Source organism: Chiloscyllium plagiosum, unplaced genomic scaffold (assembly GCF_037043375.1).
Source record: "Chiloscyllium plagiosum isolate Xiang-an unplaced genomic scaffold, Cpla_swu_hap1 HiC_scaffold_45, whole genome shotgun sequence".
NCBI lineage: Eukaryota > Metazoa > Chordata > Chondrichthyes > Orectolobiformes > Hemiscylliidae > Chiloscyllium > Chiloscyllium plagiosum.
The window spans coordinates 31,149,795-31,170,732 of record NW_028270183.1 but is presented as its reverse complement, the minus strand read 5'-3'; the positions used below and the strand labels follow the sequence as shown (position 1 = coordinate 31,170,732).

Below are 20,938 nucleotides of genomic sequence, written 5' to 3'. Positions count from 1 at the left end.
ATGAGGAAATTCTCTGAGACTCCTGTTTAGATCTGTCAGACAGGGCTCCCTGATTGGTCCAGATTAATGGCTCCGATCAGGGACCTCATTTTTAATGAGATCTGCCTGGCCAACCACCTTCCAATCACGGTGGGTGGAATACTGACGGAAAATCCTGACATCATATTTTCTGTGAGGACATTGGGCGAAAATATATTTCCTTGTTTCAACTTGGGTCCTTATGCCAAATTGTAGCTGTGTCGACGGGTTATTATACTTTTCTCCTCACTTAACTAAACAGTTCATGGTTTTCAACAATTCTGTCAAATCTCCTCTTAATCTTCTCTCGGCTGTGAGCAATCTCACCTTCTCACTCCATGAAACTAACATTTCTCTTTCCCACATCATCCCAGTAAATCTCTTCTGTTTCATTTTTAAGGACTGGACGTCATTCCTAAAGATTGGTACCCAAAATTGAACATACAATCCTAAGTGAGAATAAGCAACTAGTTTAGAAAGGTTTAAAATAACTCCCCGGCACAAATTCAGGATCTTAAATGTTTCCATTACTGTAATTTCTTCTGTCAACATCAAAAGTTGCAATCCCGCAGATCTCTGTTCCAGTATCAATTCCCAAATGCTATAATTTATTTTGTTGCTTCTCCTCATTCTTTTTTCAAAATGCATCACTTCACAATTCTCAGCTGTAAATCCCTTTGTGTTCTGTTCCTGTCCAATTCCCCAATCTGTTTCTGAAGTCTATTATCGTCCTTGTTACTGTTTGTTACATTTAGTAGCACTTCACTCTGTGAGAGCGGTGATCTTTGACAATAGTATCAGCTTTGACAATGGTTGAAGTTGTGAGAGTAGTAATATCTGAGAAAACTATATCATTGTTGGGAACTGTAGTAATTTCAAGCATTTAAAGAATGTCACAGCACAACAGGAGGCTATTTAGCCCAACATGATGATTGTGGCTCTTTAAAGAAGCAAGCATGTTTTCCGAGCAGGAGTAAGATCAGAGCCAATCTGGTTAGTCCATGTTCCCGATAGAAACATTTTCTAATCTACCTACTCAGAGATGTGACGACATTACTCTGGAGCAGGGTGGACTGAACCCAGACCTCCCGGTTCAGAGGTCGAAATATTACCACTGAAAACCAGTAAATGCAGCCTGCCATGTAAAATGTCAGTAAATAAGGAAATCTGTAAGATACTGTCGTGCCTCAGCCGTCTCTCATGTTTATCTCAATACCCTCACAGATTTTCTTCACATCCAACTGCCCGACCAGTGGAGCCAGGGGAACCAAAAGCATTACTACTTTTCAACTCGGAAAACAACTTGGAAAGAAGCTCAGACATTCTGTGAATCCATGGGTGCCCACCTTGTTGTCATTAACAGTGCTGAGGAGCAGGTTGGAACAGTCTGTTCGTTCGGTTCATTGGTTGGCAGACTGCAGTCTGACTTGGAACAAATCACTTGTTCCGTTTTCCTGTTAGGTTATGGATAAGAAGCTGAAGTTGTTGTGAAAGGAAATGATTTATGAAGGGTGCACTGACTCATTATTTCAGATGAACACACCATTTAGCAGCTGCAATGGGCAACTTAGCCCGTGCAGTTTGCTCCATTATCCAATCAGATCATGGCTGGGCAGATTGCTTCATATTTCTGCTGACTCTATGTAACCATTCGCCAGCACCACCTCTCCCGACCCTCCTCTGCCACACATCAATCTATATGTCTCTGAATTCAGAATATTCAAGGACACTGCTTTCACCATCTTTTCAAACAATCAAAACACTCTGTGAGGAACATTATTTTGCTTTCTGTCTAAAATTTACCAGGAACCATACGGCCTTCATATCAGGAGGGCTGGAGTACAGGGATGCAGATGTTATGCTGTAGTTATACAAAACTTTGCTTAGACCCCACTTGGAGTACTGTGAGCGGTTTGGGCCCTGGAGGGGTCCCGTTGCAAGTTTGCAGAGATAAAATCTGGAATTCAGGAGTTAAGTTATGAGGAGAGATTAGCCAGATTGGACCTTTTAGTCTCTGAAATTTAGAACATTAAAGGGTGATCTAATCGGATTTTCAGGATATTATGGATAGATAAAGACAGGTGTTTTCTATTGGTTGAAGATTCTGGAATTCACTGGAGTTTAGGTGAATGAGAGATGATCACATTGAAACGTATTGGATTGTTACGGGGTTTAATGGGGTAAATGCTGAGAGGCTGGTTCCCTTCCTGGGAGAGTCTAGAATCACAGGGCACAGTCTCAGAATGGAGGAGTACCAACTTAAGACTGAGAGGAGGAGGAACCATTTCTCTCAAAGAGTTGTGACTCTTTGGAGCTCCTTACCACAGAGAGCTGTGGGGAAAGGTCCTTGTGTATGTTTAAGGCTGAGCTAGATTAGAACGTAGAATGTAGAGCATCACCTTTTTTTATTAGTTTCAGCTTCACATTTTACAAACCATGTGGCTTAAATTTCAGCCATTCCTAATGTAACCCATCAAGGATTAAAATGGAATCTGATGTCAGTGAGAGGTATTGCTTGCCTCGTCCCCTCAGAGATTATACCAGGAATGGAGACGTTACTGGGCAGTCTGCTCATCCTACGATGAGTTAAGACCCTCAAATGATCAAATAATGAAAGACAATTTCAAACTAAAATAAAGAGACCAAGTTTTCTTGTTTTCATGTCATTTAATATGCATCTAATAGTAACAGCTGTTATTACAAAACATTCGATTATAGTAAACACTCCAGTTTTCATAGTAATTTATTGTTGCTGAACTAACAGCTCTTTAATAGGGACCACTAACATAGATACATTGTTGTATTCCATCAGATGTATTTGCAACAGAATGGACGATGCACTAATTGGATTGGACTCCATGACACTGTTGAAGAAGGGAAATGGCGTTGGGTGGATGGGACAGATTATGATTCAAATATGAAGTGAGTAGTGTTTTCATTGCACAATGAGATAATTTTCACTTTAACTGCCTGGGCAGTAACTCAGCAAAGAGCATCAGCCACCAGATTGAATTGAGCCAAGTTTTAGTTTGTTTTCTGTTCCCCAGCTTACTTTCGATCTCAGGGACTTCATCACTTCATTATCATGAGGCAGTACCCTTTGCATGAATCATTTTAAATAAATATGTTTTGTGATTGACTGTGAATTGCTTTTAAAAATCCATTAAAAAGCCATCCATTGCATTTTCTTTTGTTCCTGTATTTCTCCAAAGAATTTGAGGAGGTTGGGCAGCATATCCCCAATTCCCTCTTTTCCTGCTCCCTTTTAAATTGAAGATCATCTTGTTCATATTATTTATTCCTTGCTCTTCCTTCCCAGTACATTACCTCACAGAGTACAGGGATTCAAGCTCTATCTGTAATCTGTACGTTGCTTCTGTAAGATCTTATACATCCAAGTTGCATAAAATTAACATCACAATAATGATATGAAAATAGCATTTATCTCACCTCAATCATATCTAATCATTGGTCTGAATTTTACAAACATTGAGAATGTTTCATGCAGTGCTGATGAGTGTAAAGGTGCTCCAAACACTGCTGTACATTTCTTCTGGAATCTTCTAATCTCATCTGACCCAGACCCTGTCCTCCATGTGAGGTGGCCTTGCAGTAGCATTCCGATAAGAGAACAGGAAGTGGATCAGAGGTGCCTCACAATGGTGCTGCTGTGGGGCTGCTGTGTGTTGGATGTCAACCTCCCTGGCCATGAGGTGTGTGAGCATATGGCCCAGGGAGTGAACCCTGAGATGATATTACTGGGAGTCCAGAATAGAAGGCCAGAGGAGCAAGCAGCTTGCTGAAGCCACCAGGTAGCTGCTGGAGCTTTATACCTGAAACCCTGGCATCTCATTCCTATGCAGCATGTGCCTAATCCATTTTGCGTATTAATGAGGTGACATTAATGAGTGATTACCCCGTTAATAAGGTCTCATGTTGTTATAGAGCTATAACCTCACCTCAAAGTCGGGAATTTAGTTAGAAACTACAACTTGCTGCTTCTGGGGTCGAGGAAGCCCTCACTCTATTTCTCCATCATTCTCCCCACATTCCTTGCCATGACCCAAGACATGTAGAGACTTTATAAGAACTTTCTTTCTATATGTCGTGAATCCCCATTATGATGTTTGTCAGAGAGCTCTCAGTTTCCAAGAGAAACTCTTGTCTGAATTAGAGAACGTTCTGAAATGAAATGTAATATTGAGCTGTCCATTGATGCTGTTCCATGTTCTCTCCTCTTTCAGGTTTTGGGACAGCAGTCAGCCGAATGGCCATGAAAGTTATGAAGAAGACTGTGTGGTGACTTCCTGCAGTGGACAATGGCATGACTGGCCGTGCGATTCTATTCATACCTCAATCTGTGAAAAATCAGCATAATGTTGTTTTCCTTTTTGTTACAATTGATGGAAATCTGTCAATAAGTATTCAATCCATGTTGTTATGACCAAGTTGGGAGGAGTGTGACACATCACAACATCGTTCATTGTCTGACCCAATTCCTGATGCAGACAATCAAAAGGTATTTCCACACTAAGCTTGAAACAAAATGAGCCATTGATCAGGTTTCTTTAAAAAATATAGATTTATTATGAAATAAAATTATTCAATGAAGAGGTAAAACTACTTAATGCACTTAGTTTGTAAAGAGAAAATATAAATGCTTACCCAACATGCGTACACGCAAAAAGTCTCACACACATCATTTCTCTCACTCATGCACTCACACATACAGTCTCTCTCTCTCTCTCTCTCACTCACACACGCACACAGAGTCTCTCTGTCTCTCTCTCTCTTATCCCTCTCTCTGTGTCATATACACACACTGCAATGATTCACTTTGGTGAAATGAACTGTTTTGACTTGGAAAAGCCAAGGAATGTTTTTAAAATTATTCATTGATGGGTCAGCATTTATTGCCCATCCCCAAGTGCTCGGAGGGCAGTTAAGAGTTGCTATGGGTCTGGAGTCACATGTAGACCAGACCGAGTAAGGATGGAAGATTCCTTCCCTAAAGGACATTAGTGACCCAGATGAGTTTTTCCAACAATCGACAATGGATTAGACTCTTAATTCCAGATTTTACTAAGTCCAAATTACACCGTCTGCCACATAGGGATTTAAACCCGTGTCCCCAGAACATTACTTGGGTCTCTGGATGAACAGTCTAGTGATAACACCACTGGGCCATTGCCTTCACAATTATGATCAGTATGTACTCATGGCTGTCTGTATCCATGATGGACACTCAATTCCAAATGGTTTCCGATCCAACAGGCTTCACATGTTGACATCAGACCGCACCTCCCCCCATGTCACAAGCATTGATTGCTCGCTTTCAGGGTTCAGGAATATTAGGGGCAACCAACAGTGGGTCTTTGATCAAAATAGCTCTCAGCCTCTCAAACTGTCCAGCACTCTCCTGACCACTTTCACAAATAATGACTGGATCAGTACGGCAGCTGTAGGAATGCAGTTTGGAACAAATTTACAAAAGAAACAAACATTCCAAAAATCTCATAAGGTCAGGACAACATTTTGGTCCGAAGCTTGTACTGTGCTGTACTATTCTATGTTCTATGTTATCATTCGGTTTTCAGGGTAGGGACTAAAGCTTGTCCTTTTCCTGGTCCTGGCAGCATTTCTCTTGCCCTCCCATATGCCCTCAGTAGGTTAACTGGGCTTTTGCAAATTCAGTTTTGGTAAGGTAACTCAGCTGAGTGTAATTTTCTAAATAAAGCTTCTAATTGTTCCAAGTGTTGCTTCCGCGTGTTATGACATAGCTCTATGTTAATGTAAACTACACAACAACATACACAGAGCTGACTAGCACGTGATTGATCATTTCCTTGGAAACTGGTGGGAGCATCACCTCGCGAGAATGCCATTTCTCAGCGTCAAAGAAAACCATCTGGTTGGATAAACACCAACAGCTCTATAGCTCAGTAGGTATCCTGATCTCAAAGCTATATTGGTAAGAAACCTGGCTTTCCCAATTCTGTCGGTGCAGTTTTCCGGTGGGAAATTGTGCGGAAATTTGCCTTTGTTCACCATTCTGTAATCCCTGCAGAGTCTGGTTGAACCAATGAGGCTGAGGCTGATGGCGGAGCACATCTGGGAAACACCAGCTGCTTTGATTGGCTTCAATCATGTGGTTTTCCAATCCGGGTTGGAGTTTTGCTTTCACCTCGGCCTGTCTGTATGGATCCAAACGACAGGAATGCTGCTTTATAGCAGAGGACTCTCCTACATCACACCATGCATTGGTAAGGCTGCCCACCCTAGACTGTCCCTAAAGACTTGTGAGAACCTTCCCCTTCCTCTACATTGGCAAATGAAAGCCTGTTTTCTAACTTCCCCAATAGTACAATGTTAGATAAATAGGGAGTAGGTAACTCAATTTGACAAACCCTTAGGCCTCCTTCTGCTCCAGACTCACTCCCCCTTCATCCTCTTCTGTCCTAATTACCTCAGATATATGCGATAGCATATCCTCCTTATATAGTGGCATTGTTTCAAATATTGAACTAACACAGGGAGAAAGTGAGGACTGCAAGCCTCATTCCTGATGAAAGGCATATGCCTGAAACGTCGATTCTCCTGCTCCTCGGATGCTGCCTGACCGGCTGTGCTTTTCCAGCACTACACTCTCGACATTGAAATAACACGGCCTCATCCTTTCTGTGGTAGCAATCAAATATGTTACCTCACCAATCCTTTGGATTACCTTGTGTAGACGAGTGAATCCATGTTTTCACCTTGTCCAGGCAGTTGGAACAATAGTTTATCCCTTTTTGAAATGTTTGGGATTTGACACGCTCACCAGCCAGTATTTTCACGGGTGGTTGTGAAACACGAACGTGCTCTGGAATCCCTTTGTAGGCTTCTGTGAGCTGTTCCTGGATCACAGATCCGTAGTCGGGTAACTAGGTCGATTAGCCTGACCTCAGTCATGGATAAGATCCCGGAATCCATTTCGAAGGATGAGGTTTCTGAATACTGGGAAGTCCATGATAAAACAGGGCAAAGTCAGGGAGGTCATGCCTGATAAATCTACTGGAATTCTTTGAGGAAGTAACGAGCAGATTAGATCAAGGAGAGCCAATGGATGCTATCTACCTGGACTTCGAGAAGGTAAGCAAGGGCCCATGGTGTTAGAGGCAAGATACTAGCATAGATAGAAGCTTGGCTGTCTGGCAGAAAGCAGAGAGTGGGGATAAAAGGGTCTTTCTAAGGATGGCAGCCGATGACAAGTGGTGTTCCGCAAGGATCAGCGTTGGGACCACAACTTTTCACTTTGTGCATTAATGATCTAGATGAACAGGAAATGAGGGCATTCTGGCTAAGTTCGCAGATGATACAAAGATAGGTAGGGGGACAGGTAGCATTGAAGAGGCGGGAGGCTGCAGAAGGATTTGTAGTGCTGGAAAAGCACAGCAGGTCAGGCAACATCCGAGGAGCAGAAGAATTGACGTTTCATCAGGAAGGGACTACACTCAAAACATCAACTCTCTTGATCCTCAGATACTGTCTGACCTGCTGTGTCTTTCCAGCACTCCACTCTCGACTCTGATCTTCAGCATCTGAATCCTCACTTTCTCCTCCCTGCAGAAGGATTTGGTCAGGTTAGGAGAGTGGGCAAAGAAGTGGCAGTTGGAGTACAATGTGGGAAAAATATGAGATCATGCACTTTGGTAGGAAGAATAGGGGCATGGGCTGTTTTCTAAATGGGGAGTAAATTCAGGAATCTGTAGCGCAAAGAGCCTTGGGAGTTCTAGTCCAGGATTCTCTCAAGGTAAACTTGCAGGTTGACTCAGTAATTCAGAAGGCAAATAGAATGTTGTCATTCATCTCGGAGAAGATTTGAAGCAGGGATGTACTTCTGAGATTCTATCAGTCTCTGGTCAGACCACATTTGGAGTATTGTGTGCAGTTTTGGGCCCCATTTCTCAGGAAGGATGGACTGGCCCTGGAGCGTGTTCAGAAGAAGTTCACAGAATGGTCCCAGGCATGAAAATCTTAACACATGGGGAACATCTGAAGACTCTGGGACTATGCGCAATGGAGGTTAGAAGGATGAGGGGGGATCTAATTGAAAATGTACTGTGGAGAACTAGCTATTTGGATACAGAACTGGCTCAAAGGTACAAGACAGAGGGTGGTAGTGGAGGGTTGCTTTATGGTTTGGAGGCCTGTGCCCAGTGCAGTGCCACAAGGTTCGATGCTGGGTCCTCGACTTTTCATCATTTATGTAAATTACTTAGATGTGAGCAAAAGAGGTATAGTCAGGAAGTGTGCAGATGACACTAAAATTGGAGGTGTAGTGGAAAGCGAGGAAGGTTTACTTGGATTATAACATGATCTTGATCTGATGGGCCAAGGGGCTGAGGAGTGGCAGATGGAGATAATTTAGATAAATGCAAGATGCTGCAGGAATTATGCACTTAATGGTCAAGTCCTAGGGAGTGTTGCTGAACAAAGAGACTTTGGAGTGCAGATTCATAGTTCCTTGAAAGTCGAGTCGCAGGCAGATAGGATAGTGACAACGGCGTTTGGTATGCTTTCCTTTATTGGTCAGAAGATTGAGTATAGGCGATGGGAGATCATGTTGCAGCTGTACAGGACATTGGTTAGGCCACTTTTGGAATATTGCATGCAATTCTGGTCTCCTGCCTTTCAGAAGGATGCTGTGAAACTTGAAAGGGTTCAGAAAAGATTTATAAGAATGTTGGTAGTGTTGGAGAATTTGAGCTATAGGGCGAGGTTGAATAGGCTTGGGTTGTTTTCGCTGGAGCGTCGGAGACTGAGGGGTGAGCTTATAGAGATTTACAAAATCATGAGGGGCATGGATAGGGAAAATACACAAGGTCTTTTCCTTGGGATGGGCGAGTCCAGAACTAGAGGGCATAGGTTTAAGGTGAGAGGGGAAAGATATAAAGGAGACCTAAGGGGCAACTTTTTCACAGAGAGGGTGGTGTGTGTATGGAACGAGCTGCCAGAGGAAGTGGTGGTGGCTGGTACAATTGCAACATTTAAAAGACATCTGGATGGGTGTATGAATAGGAAGGGTGTGGAGGGATATAGGCCAGGTGCTGGCAGGTGGAACTAGATTGGAATATACAGTTGGCATGGACGGGTTGGACCGAAGGGTCTGTTTCCATGCTGTACATCTCTATGACTCTATGACTCTGTATAGAATACTAAATAGCATGTTCAGAGTAGATGCTAGGAAGATATTTCCATTTGGAGGAGAGACTAGGACCCGAGGGCACAGCTTCAGAGTAATGGGAAGACCTTATAGAATGAAGATAAGGAGAAACTTCTTCAGCCAGAGAGTGGTGAATCTATCATTGCTACAGAAGGCCGTGGAGGCCGGGTCATTAAGTATATTTAAGGTAGACATAGATAGGTTCTTGAGTATCAAGGGGATCAAGGGTTACGGGGAGAAAGTGGGAGAATGGTTGAAAAATGTATCAGTCATGATTGAAGAGTGAAGCAGACTCAATGGGCTGAATGCCTAATTTCTGCTCCTATGTCTTATAGTCTTAAATATAAGGAAGTATGAGGCATTTTCCCAGAGTGGAGGGGCCGCTTATTAGGAGACACAGGTTGAAGGTGCTGGGGGAGAAGTTTAAAAGAGACATGCGAGGCAGGTTTTTCTCACAAAGGGAGGTGAGTGCTGCCAGAGGAGGTGATGGAAGCAGATACAATCACCGTATTCAAGAGGCACCTGACCGAATCCACGAATAGGAAGGGAATCGAGGGATGTGGATCCTGTAAGTGAACGCAGTTTGACTATGAAAGGGCAAAATGTGTCAGCGCATTTTCTTTGTTCTTGTTTGTTTGTACGGTTAGACACACAATCGGAACAATGATCTGACTGCAATTCCACTGATAAACCATATCAAGTGAAGAGCGAGGTTTATCTTAGTGACTGTTCCCGAGTGTATGTCCTCTGGGAATCAAGATACCATATCCATAACCGTAATATACATAACTGATGGCACAGTGGGCTGGAGTACAGAAAAAGGCCCTTTGACCCATCACATTGGAGAAAGCTCATTGGATCTGTTTTACTGTAAGGAGCCTGTTTGGCAAGGTGGATTGACTTAGAGCATTGATCAGTCTGTGGGACCATAATATGGTTGGCAAGGTGGATTGACTTAGAGCATTGATCAGTCTGTGGGACCATAATATGGTTGGCAAGGTGGATTGACTTAGAGCTTTGATCAGTCTGTGTGACTGTGACATGATTGCAATTGCTGTGACACGGTTGACATTCCAGGATCCAGGAGTTTCAGGCAGGATAGTGGAGACTGCCCGAGAGCCGGGGCATTGCTTTATTGATAAAGGAAACCATCACTGCAGCAATGAGAGAGGATGTCAGAAGACTATTCAAATGAGGCCACCTGGGTAAAACATAGAAATAAAGAAAGGATGATTACTTTGCTGGAACTAAACTCCAGGCCTCCCAACAGGCAGAGGGAGATAGCGGAGCTGATCACAGGAAGGAATGAGAGAAGCAGCGTTACAGTTGTAGGGATTTCAACTTTGCTAATATTAACCAGGATCAACTTAGTGCTTTAAAGTTTTAAAGTGCATTCAGAAGAGTATTCCCTGCTCTTATGTCGACAGTCCTACTAGAGGTAGAGCAGAGCTGGATCTAATCCGAGGGAATGAAGCCAATCAAGATATTTGAAGTCTCAATGGTCAAGCATTTTAGAGATAGTGACGTTAGCTCTGTCATTATGGAAAGGGATAAGGATAGTGCAGAAGTTAAGTGCCATTTTGGAGTTAGGAAAGCCCAAACCAAAATACAAAAATATTTTTATTGGCTTGGACCACATCAGGATGCAGTTGACCATCATGGATATGTCTCATAGATTTCCAAGGAACCATTCCATTATGCAGTATCATGGCAAAAAGGGAAGACCAATTTTAACAGCATTATATGGGACCTGGCAAACATAGTCTGGGAGCAGCTACATTTGGAAAGTGGGTGGAATGTGGAGGTGCTGGTGTGGGACTGGGGATGGACAAGGTCAGAGGTCACATGACACCGGGTTATAGTCCAACGGTTTTTCTGAAATCACAAGGTGTCAGAACGCTGCTCCTTGATCAGGTGAAGGGAAAGTGGGAGGCCTGAGAATATAGAGATATGATGATACTGTGGCTTCAGGAGGTGTATTTTGTCCTGTTTTTGTTGTGAAGAGAGATTAAGATGGAATTGCAGAGCAGTCTACTCAAAGAGCCCAGTGGAAAATGTGACATGGAGTAATAGAGAACTTCTCGCTTCGGAAAATACAGTTTATCCTTGGCAATGATATAGCTGGGTCACAGGTGGGAGTAAGGCCTACTTTGGTTGAAATGCCAGTGGAACATCAGGCACTGAGGTGTTATAGGACGTATATCCTGGGAATTTTCTTAACTTTGTGATAACGAGGTCACAACACCACAGGTTGAAGCAGGAGTAGAAATCAAGGACTAAAGATAAGGGGGAAATTGAAGTTTATTTCTCAGACTGTGTTGAATAAAATGGTGGAGGAAAAGCAAGAACAGCCAGAGGACAAAGTGGATATTTATAGTTCAGAGAAATTAGCTGAATTACAACAGAGAGAGGAAACACTAAAGCATTGTATCAAAATATGTTCATAGAAAAAGAATCTGAGTGTGTTCCAGTGTTATTATCTTAAAAATGATGTCTTGATGAGGAAATGGACACCACGCCATGTTCAGGTGATGAGAAAGAGGCAGAAGTTCATTGAGTCGTATTGCCAGTGAGTTATAGAAAGGAGGTATTGCAGATAGCACATGTATTACCAGCAGGTGGTCATTTGGGGGTAAGCAAAATACAAGCCAAAATCGAAGAACATTTTTATTGGCTTGGACTGCATCAGGATGTAGTTGGCCATAGTGGAGGTGTCAATTAGATTGCCAGGAGCCATCCCATTATGCAATATCACAGTTCAAAGAATTGTAGGAGAGTTACTCAAAGGTTTCACCAGATATGGATGAACAACAGTCAGACCAAGGGTACAACTTTACATCAAATGTGCAGGTTAGGTGAAGTGGCCGTGCTAAATTGCCCATAGTGTTCAGGGATGTGTACGTTAGTTGCATTTGTCAAGGGTAAATGTAGTGTAGGGGAATGGGTCAGAGTGGATCACTCGTCAGGATGTCAATGTGGACATCTTTGGCCAAATGGCCTGTTTCCACACTGAAGGATTTTTGATTCTATGAACATTATTTGAGGACGTTAAGGACAGCTTAGGAATAAAATAATTCAAATCTACTGCAAACAATCCAGTATCGCAGGGAGCACTAGAAAGATGACATCAGACATTAAGGACCATATTGAGGACTTCTAGTCATGACTATCAGGATAATTGAGTTAAGGGAATTCTGCTTGTACCTTTTGCAATTAGAAATGCATCTAATGAATCAACTAAATACAATCGATTTGAATTGGTCTTTGGACATGATCTAAGAGGACTGCAAAAATTGATTTGTGAGTCAGAATTCAGAGATCACATATTTTGATTATCTGTCAAATTTTCGGGAATGGTTAAGTAGGGGGAAGAGTTAGCTAGACAGAATTTAAAAGTATTACAGTATATGATAAAACAGGAAGCAGATAAGAAATCACAAACTTGCAATGTTGCTATTGGAGATAAAGTGTTAGTGTTACTTCCAGTGATAGGTGAACCTGTAAAGGTAAGGTTTAGTGGACCTAATCAAGTCGAAAGGAAGTTGAATGAGGTGAGTCATTTAATAATTCACTCTCCCATGACCATAAAGCTGGGTTACTCAAGCCTGACTCAAGGAAAACTGGGAATACAAGCCAAGAGCACACCAGCCACAGTGAAATGAGTTGGTAATCAGGTGAAGCAACAACATTGGGCTAGTTGCAAGACAAGCAGCATATCATACAATCTCTACAGTGTGGAAACAGGCCCTTCACCCCAACAAGTCCACACTGACCCTCCAAAGAGCAAACCACCCAGACCATTTACCCCTGACTAATGCAGCTAATCTTTGGACTGTGGGAGGAAACTGGAGCACCCAGAGGAAACCCACCCAGATGCGGGGAGAATGTGCAAACTCCACACAGACAGCCACCTGAGGCTGGAATTGAACCCAGGTCCTCAGCACTGTGAGGTAGCAGTACTAACCAGTGAGCCACCATGTCGCCCATGACAGGTATGAGCTATTCCAAAAGAACAGATTACAAGCTCCGTAGTCCTCCACTTGTGAATGGTGATGGACAATTGAAGAGCTTGCTTGAGGAAGAGGCTCCACAAATGTTCCTCCCACTGCTGATGGAGGAGCCCAGCATATCAGGGCAAAAGATAAGGCAACACTGAGAATAATGAGTGGGGCATGTTGGTTGATATGATCTGCCAGTTGTTGGGACACGTGCCATATATGCCTGGCATCACACTGGCATTAGAATTTAACTGTCATATTACTTATTAGTGCGGTCGGCAAAACATCTGTTTGGTTTGAGAGCAGCACCCTGTCAGTGGAGAAAACCACTCGGATTTCCCACACAGCAGGATGAGCCAGTTAGCTTCCTGTGTCCATTTTGTCTGATATCCCTTCCCCTTGCAGAGTCATGTGGGCTGGCCTGGACACTGCTCCAGGTGAGCAGTGAGAGCTGAAGGCTGCTGCCCATCAGTCAGCTTGTGCTGGCATCCTCAGGAACGTCTGTTCTCTGTTGGGGCTGATTCAGCAATTGGAAAGCCCTTTCTCAATGAGCACGCTGGGTACAGAGTTACACCAATTTAAGATAATCAGACAGGCCCCAGCACTGTGATGGAGTTGCTCATGTTTGAAGCTTCCTGCATACACTATCACAACTCTGTATTATGGACACAAAAGGAATTTGTAGATATATGCATTTTATACAAAACGTGGTGTCCCAGAGACAACAGATTTTCCCACATTCCCAGAGATGTCAGATTTTCCCACATTCCTGGAGATGATAGATTTTCCTGCCTTCCCGGAGACAACAGATTTTCCTGCATTCCCGGAGATGACAGATTTTCCCGCATTCCTGCAAATGACAGATTTTCCTGCATTCCCAGAGACAACAGATTTTCCTGGATTCCCAGAAATGACAGATTTTCCCACATTCCTGCAGATGACAGATTTTCCTGGGTTCCCGGAGATGACAGATTTTCCCACATTCCCGGAGATGACAGATTTTCCCACATTCGTGCAGATGACAGATTTTCCTGGGTTCCCGGAGACAACAGATTTTCCTGCATTCCCGGAGATGACAGATTTTCCCACATTCCTGGAGATGACAGACCTTGGAGACCTGGAATTGCGATTGACAGTTAACTGTTCTTACTGCCCCTCCCTGAGAAGAGAGGGCCAATAAATCAGCACGTTCTGTATAAAATGGTGCCTCCGTTTCCAGTCTGCTTCTTACATCCTCGGTTTGGTGAGTGCACGATGAGAAGCTTCAACATCTCATCACAAGGCAGTGTGTCACCCAATAAGCAGCCTTTATTTCGATCAGTCCGGGAAAAAGCAGGGTCGCTGTGAGGGGGAGCTGTATCTTTCCAATTAAAGAACATAGAACATAGGACATGGAATATAGAACAGTACAGCACAGAACAGGCCCTTCAGCCCATGATGTTGTGCCGACCACTGATCCTCATGTATGCACCCTCAAATTTCTGCGACCATATGTATGTCGAGGAGTCTCTTAAATGTCCCCAATGACCCTGCCTCCACAACTGCTGCTGGCAACGCATTCCATGCTCTCACAACTCTCTGTGTAAAGAACCCACCTCTGACATCCCCTCTATACATTCCTCCAACCAGCTTAAAACTATGACCCCTCGTGTTAGTCATTTTTGCCCTGGGAAATAGTCTCTGGCTATTGAGTCTATCTATGCCTCTAATTATCTTGTACACCTCAATTAGGTCCCCTCTTCTCCTCCTTTTCTCCAATGAAAAAAGTCCGAGCTCAGTCAACCTCTCTTCATAAAATAAGCCCTCCAGTCCAGGCAGCATCCTGGTAAACCTCCTCTGAACCCGCTCCAAAGCATCCACATCTTTCCTATAATAGGGTGACCAGAACTGGACGCAGTATTCCAAGTGCGGTCTAACCAAAGTTTTATAGAGCTACAAATGTTTGAACTTCATTGATGCTTTCATCATCCTTTGGTGCAAGTTTTCAAACATTGAAGCCCTGCATACAGAGTCTTCCAGATAGTGAGATCCTTTGCAGTCCATCCTCATTGCTCAGCCCCTGGCTGTTACTCGGGTTCTCAGGGACAGAGAGAGATTGGAAAGCCGTCTTTCAATTTCCTTTCCAGGTTGTCGTGAATTACTGAAGCCAGTCAGAGCACAATAACTGACTGCCTTTCCATCACCAACCTCCTCTGCTGCCTTTCTCTCTCCTTCCCACTCACTGTAAATCCACACCACAAATATCCTCCATGGCCACTTCGACTCTGCATCTCCCTCAGCAAAAAACAAGCTCCACAATTCGCATGCTGTCCACATTCCGTCTCTCCTTTCCCTCTCCTCCAATTCCTTTCCTTTGTCCCCCACCTTGTCCCTCCAGCCCTGCCCTTCACCTTTCCCTCCAATAACGTCCTCCATTTTCCTCCTGAATTGCTTTCATTCCCAGCCATCTGCCCACCCTTCACTCTTTTCTCCCTCTCCCCTCTCTTCTTTCTCATTGCCCTCCACTTCCTCTTCCACCTGCCCCAGTGAACTCCCTTTCCCCCGCTCCCTCTTTCACCTGCCCCAGTGAACTCCCTTTCCCCTGCTCCCTCTTTCACCTGCCCCAGTGAGCTCCCTTTCCCCCACTCCCTCTTTCACCTGCCCCAGTGAACTCCCTTTCCCCCGCTCCCTCTTTCACCTGCCCCAGTGAGCTCCCATTCCACCGCTCCCTCTTTCACCTGCCCCAGTGAGCTCCCATTCCACCGCTCCCTCTTTCACCTGCCCCAGTGAACTCCCTTTCCCCCGCTCCCTCTTTCACCTGCTCCAGTGAACTCCCTTTCCCCCGCTCGCTCTTTCACCTGCCCCAGTGAACTCCCTTTCCCCCGCTCCCTCTTTCACCTGCCCCAGTGAGCTCCCATTCCACCGCTCCCTCTTTCACCTGCCCCAGTGAACTCCCTTTCCCCCGCTCCCTCTTTCACCTGCCCCAGTGAACTCCCTTTCCCCCGCTCCCTCTTTCACCTGCCCCAGTGAACTCCCTTTCCCCCGCTCCCTCTTTCACCTGCCCCAGTGAACTCCCTTTCCCCTGCTCCCTCTTTCACCTGCCCCAGTGAGCTCCCTTTCCCCCGCTCCCTCTTTCCCCTGCCCTAGTGAACTCCCTTTCCCCCACTCCCTCTTTCACCTGCCCCAGTGAACTCCCTTTCCCCCGCTCCCTCTTTCAACTGCCCCAGTGAACTCCCTTTCCCCCGCTCCCTCTTTCACCTGCCCCAGTGAACTCCCTTTCCCCCGCTCCCTCTTTCAACTGCCCCAGTGAACTCCCTTTCCCCCGCTCCCTCTTTCAACTGCCCCAGTGAACTCCCTTTCCTCCACTCCCTCTTTCACCTGCCCCAGTGAACTCCCTTTCCCCCGCTCCCTCTTTCAACTGCCCCAGTGAACTCCCTTTCCCCCGCTCCCTCTTTCACCTGCCCCAGTGAACTCCCTTTCCCCCGCTCCCTCTTTCAACTGCCCCAGTGAACTCCCTTTCCCCCGCTCCCTCTTTCACCTGCCCCAGTGAACTCCCTTTCCCCCGCTCCCTCTTTCAACTGCCCCAGTGAACTCCCTTTCCCCCGCTCCCTCTTTCACCTGCCCCAGTGAACTCCCTTTCCCCCACTCCCTCTTTCACCTGCCCCAGTGAACTCCCTTTCCCCCACTCCCTCTTTCACCTGCACCAGTGAACTCCCTTTCCCCCACTCTCTTTCACCTGCCCCAGTGAACTCCCTTTCCCCCACTCTCTCTTTCACCTGCCCCAGTGAACTCCCTTTCCCCCTCTCCCTCTTTCACCTGCCCCAGTGAGCTCGCTTTCCCCCGCTCCCTCTTCCACCTGCCCCATGAATTCCCTTTCCCCCATTCCCTCTTTCACCTGCCCCAGTGAACTCCTTTTCCCCCGCTCCCTCTTTCACCTGCCCCAGTGAACTCCCTTTCCCCCACTCACTCTTTCACCTGCCCCAGTGAACTCCTTTTCCCCCGCTCCCTCTTTCACCTGCCCCAGTGAACTCCTTTTCCCCCGCTCCTACTTATCTGCCCACTCCACTTGGCCCTTTCCACTTTCCTCATTATGAACTTTGATCATGTTGCCACTTTTTGAGACACATTCATTAAAGTCACTTGTGGCTTCAGCTGAATGAGTAAAACCTGAAAAAGAACTTCGTTCACACCTCCATCTGAAGCTCAATGTGCAAGGCACATCATTCCTTCTGCTTCCTTTTGTGTTTGAGCACAGTGTTCCCTTCCTCGTTCATTATTTGGTTCTCCAGTTTCCCAGAACCTGTAATGTTGAGAATGGCAGGAAAATCAACCAGGGATCAGGGACAAAAGCAGAACGTGCTTGCGGTCGCTGTGGCCAACAGGACTCAATATCGAGTTCAACAATTTTTGGGCTTGAACACCTTCTCCAGCCTTTACCCACCTCCGCAGCCCTGAACTGTCATAATGTGGGCTGCTTTCATCACAGCCAAACCAGTTTCACCTCCTAATAGTCCCTCTAATCAGGTGTTCCTTCCCTCTGGCTCACCCCAATTCATCCCTTTGTCTGTCTAACTGCTGTTTTCTCTCTCTCTCTGTGGGCTCTGTCTCTGCCAATTGTGCAGTCTGCTTTAACTCTGCTTTCTCTACACTGATGCTGCGGGACTTGCTGAATTTTGGTTTTTCTTTCAGATTTCCAGCAGTTTTTTATAGGAATCAGGGACATTGTCTCGTTGCTTCAGGAACATGAAGTAACACGTTAGAATGGTGCGTTATGGCGAGCCCAGAGAGTTTGAAGTTTCCTGACATGTTCAGGTGAAACTGAATGATGGGTCAGAAAACCCAGATTCGCTCAAAAGGAATTTCCAAAAGTTCATATCTGAACAAATCTGTCTGTTTTGTTCAGTTATTAAATATGTGCCTAGGAAGCAGATAGACGTAAACACAAAATCATGGTTGACATTCCCATTGCAAAACTTGGTGTATTTAAAATAAAAGCCCTAATTAAAATGGCATAGTCCCTCTCAGGCAGATGGTCCAATGAATGAGGAGTTTTCTCTGACATCCACATCCAACACTATACCTGCCTATTTTCTCCTCTGTAAAGTTATCATATTTTGCTCATGCGTCACAATCAGCTGCTGAAATCCTTAACCGTACCTTTGTTCCCTATTGAAGTGACTGTTCTAGCACCTACATTGCTGCTTAGAACACAGTGTTCAGCATCATTCACAACTCGTCAAATAATGAAGCAATCTCAGTCCAAACCATGAGGGACCTGGATAGGCTGAATACCTGAGGGTGAGGGAGCCCAAACCCAGAGGGTCGTGCTTTCGGTGAGAGGGGAAAGACTTGAAAAGGACCTGAGTAGAACCTTTTTAATGCAGAGGGTCGTGCGTGTACAGAATGAGCCTCCAGAGGAAGTGGTGGAGGCTGGGGCAATTCCAACATTTAAATGGCACCTGAATGGGTATATGAACAGGAAGGGTTTGGAGGGATATGGGCCAAGTGCTGGCAAATGGGAATAGGCCAGCACGGAAAGTTGAACCGATGGGTCTGTTTCCGGATCAAAGGTGGCTGGTGAACAAGAAATAGTACAGGAATAAATGGAACATTATATGGTTTGCAACACAGTGTGTTACAGAAATCAGTCCTGAAGTGTAAGTGCTCTTCAATTTATTCATAAGATTTGGATGAAGGAACTGAAGACAGGATTGCTACATTTGCTGCTGACACAGGGACATGTAGGAAAGTCAGCTGTGAACAGAAACTAAGGAGCTCCAAAGGAGTATAGGTAGGTCAAGTGAGTCGGCAAAGATCTGGTAAACGGTGAATATTGTGGGCAAATGCAAACTTCTGCATTTTGGTAGGAAGAATTGTACAATCTTATCGAAATGGTGAGAGACTGCAGAGCTCAGAAATGGAGAGAGGTGTGGGAACCTAAGTGCATGAATCTTGCGCCTGCAGGTACAGTGAATATTTAGAATGGTTGTTATTATGAATTAACATTATTAATTAGTGTTACTGTTTCTTGTGAGGAGAATCGAATGCAAACTAGGGATATGGATATGATGCTTCAGCTTAACAGGGCATTGGTGACATCATATGTGGAATATTCTATGGTTTTGGTCACCTCATTCAAGGCAAGATGTAAATGCATTGAAAATAATTCAGAGAAATTTCACTCGACTAATCTTTGGAATGGGTAGGCGATCGGTTGAAGCAAGTTTGGACATGATAGGTGATGATCTGACTGAAACACTTGACTCTAGCCCTGTCTCAGTTGCTTTACTGTCCTGATAAAGGGTTAAGCACGAATCTGCTGCTCCTCGGATGCTGCCTGACCTGCTATGCTTTTCCAGCACCACACTTTATCGATTATCCAGCATCTGCAGTCCTGACAATCTCCTCAGTTCCTTTATTCCCTTCAGACTCTCCCAGTGCCTCTCCTGCAGGAATTGACTCTTACCTGAATGAAAGTTCCATGTGTGTGTTATTGCTGCCCATGTCCCAAACTCAGTGACTAAGTACGAAGCAAAAAAGTAGAGAGCTGTTTGGTCAAGCAAGGGATCATCACGAAATGGTTAGGAACAGGAACATGGTCTACATTTCTTTGTTCCTCTCTTGTTCATAGTCACAGAGTGACCATGTCTCCTTCTCAGATTAGATTAGATTCCCTACAGTGTGGAAGCAGGCCCTTCGGGCCAACCAGTCCACACCGACCCTCCGAAGACGAACCCACCCAGACCCATTTCCCTCTGAGTAATGCACCTAAAACTCTGAGCAATTTAGCATGGCCAATTCACCTGACCTGCACTTCTTTGGACTGTGGGAGAAAACCGGAGCACCCGGAGGAAACCCACACAGACACAGTGAGAATTTGTAAACTCCACACAGACAGTTGTCTAAGTCTGAAATCGAACGTGGGACCCTGGTGCTGCGAGGCAGCAGTGCTAACCACTGAGCCACCGTGCCGCCCCATAGTCTCTTAATTCTCTCAATTGAGAATTGTAAATATGTTGAGAAGCAATTCCTTCTTTGGGTCCATGTTACACCAGCCTTGGAAATGCAGCCTCTTTGTTTTGCTTGTATGTAAAACCCTTGGTCGTTTTTGAGCAACAAGCTCAAGAAGTTGAAGCTAATGAGTGACTGTGTAGCAGTTTCCCAAGCTTGCATTTGTGTGAAATTACTGTCAGTGCCCCAGCTGTGATTCTAATTACACCCAACTCCTCCGCACTGTCCTCCCCAGCCCCTCATCAGATTGACTATGGTCCCACTCACTTGACCAACGTGATCACACAGCCCTGGGAAAGACCTGCTTCACCCTTGACTATTGTTTCGACAGAATCTCACCAGCCTTCGGACTTGCTGCTATGCAGCTAATAGACTGACCATGACCAACATCCTGGGCTTCAGTGACACTAATTTACTGATGGAGAACATCCCAAAAAGGTCATGCACCCATGCCCAATGCCCTTGACTGGCTGTGCCAGGACCCCCTGACTGATGGGTGCCTTCATGACCTTCATTGATGAATGTTCCCCTAACTTGTAGATACATGGATGCACATGCTGTGTGTTGGCCAAGTACACTGTTGGACATAACACACTTATGTTCAGCAATCTGTGCACCCACTGGGTTGAGGATTGCTCAGTAGGAAGTCAAGCTGCCTTACTGTTTGATTAAGATCATTGGCACGTCAAGGCAGTGATGCTGAGGGAGCAAGCGCCAAGAGTAAGTG

At 45.0% G+C, this 20,938-nt stretch overlaps 1 protein-coding gene across 1 annotated transcript in view; it reads left to right on the top strand.

The window, feature by feature from the left end:
* Window positions 1-5,765, top strand: part of LOC148136444 (hepatic lectin-like) — a 57,860-nt gene extending 52,095 nt beyond the window's left edge. The window contains exons 4-6 of the mRNA XM_087983228.1: window positions 1,243-1,394; window positions 2,831-2,940; window positions 4,263-5,765. Of these exons, the coding sequence (XP_087839354.1) occupies window positions 1,243-1,394; window positions 2,831-2,940; window positions 4,263-4,395 (395 nt within the window). The 3' untranslated portion in view covers window positions 4,396-5,765. The remainder of the gene's footprint in view (window positions 1-1,242; window positions 1,395-2,830; window positions 2,941-4,262) is intronic.
* The last annotated feature ends 15,173 nt before the right edge of the window (window positions 5,766-20,938 follow it).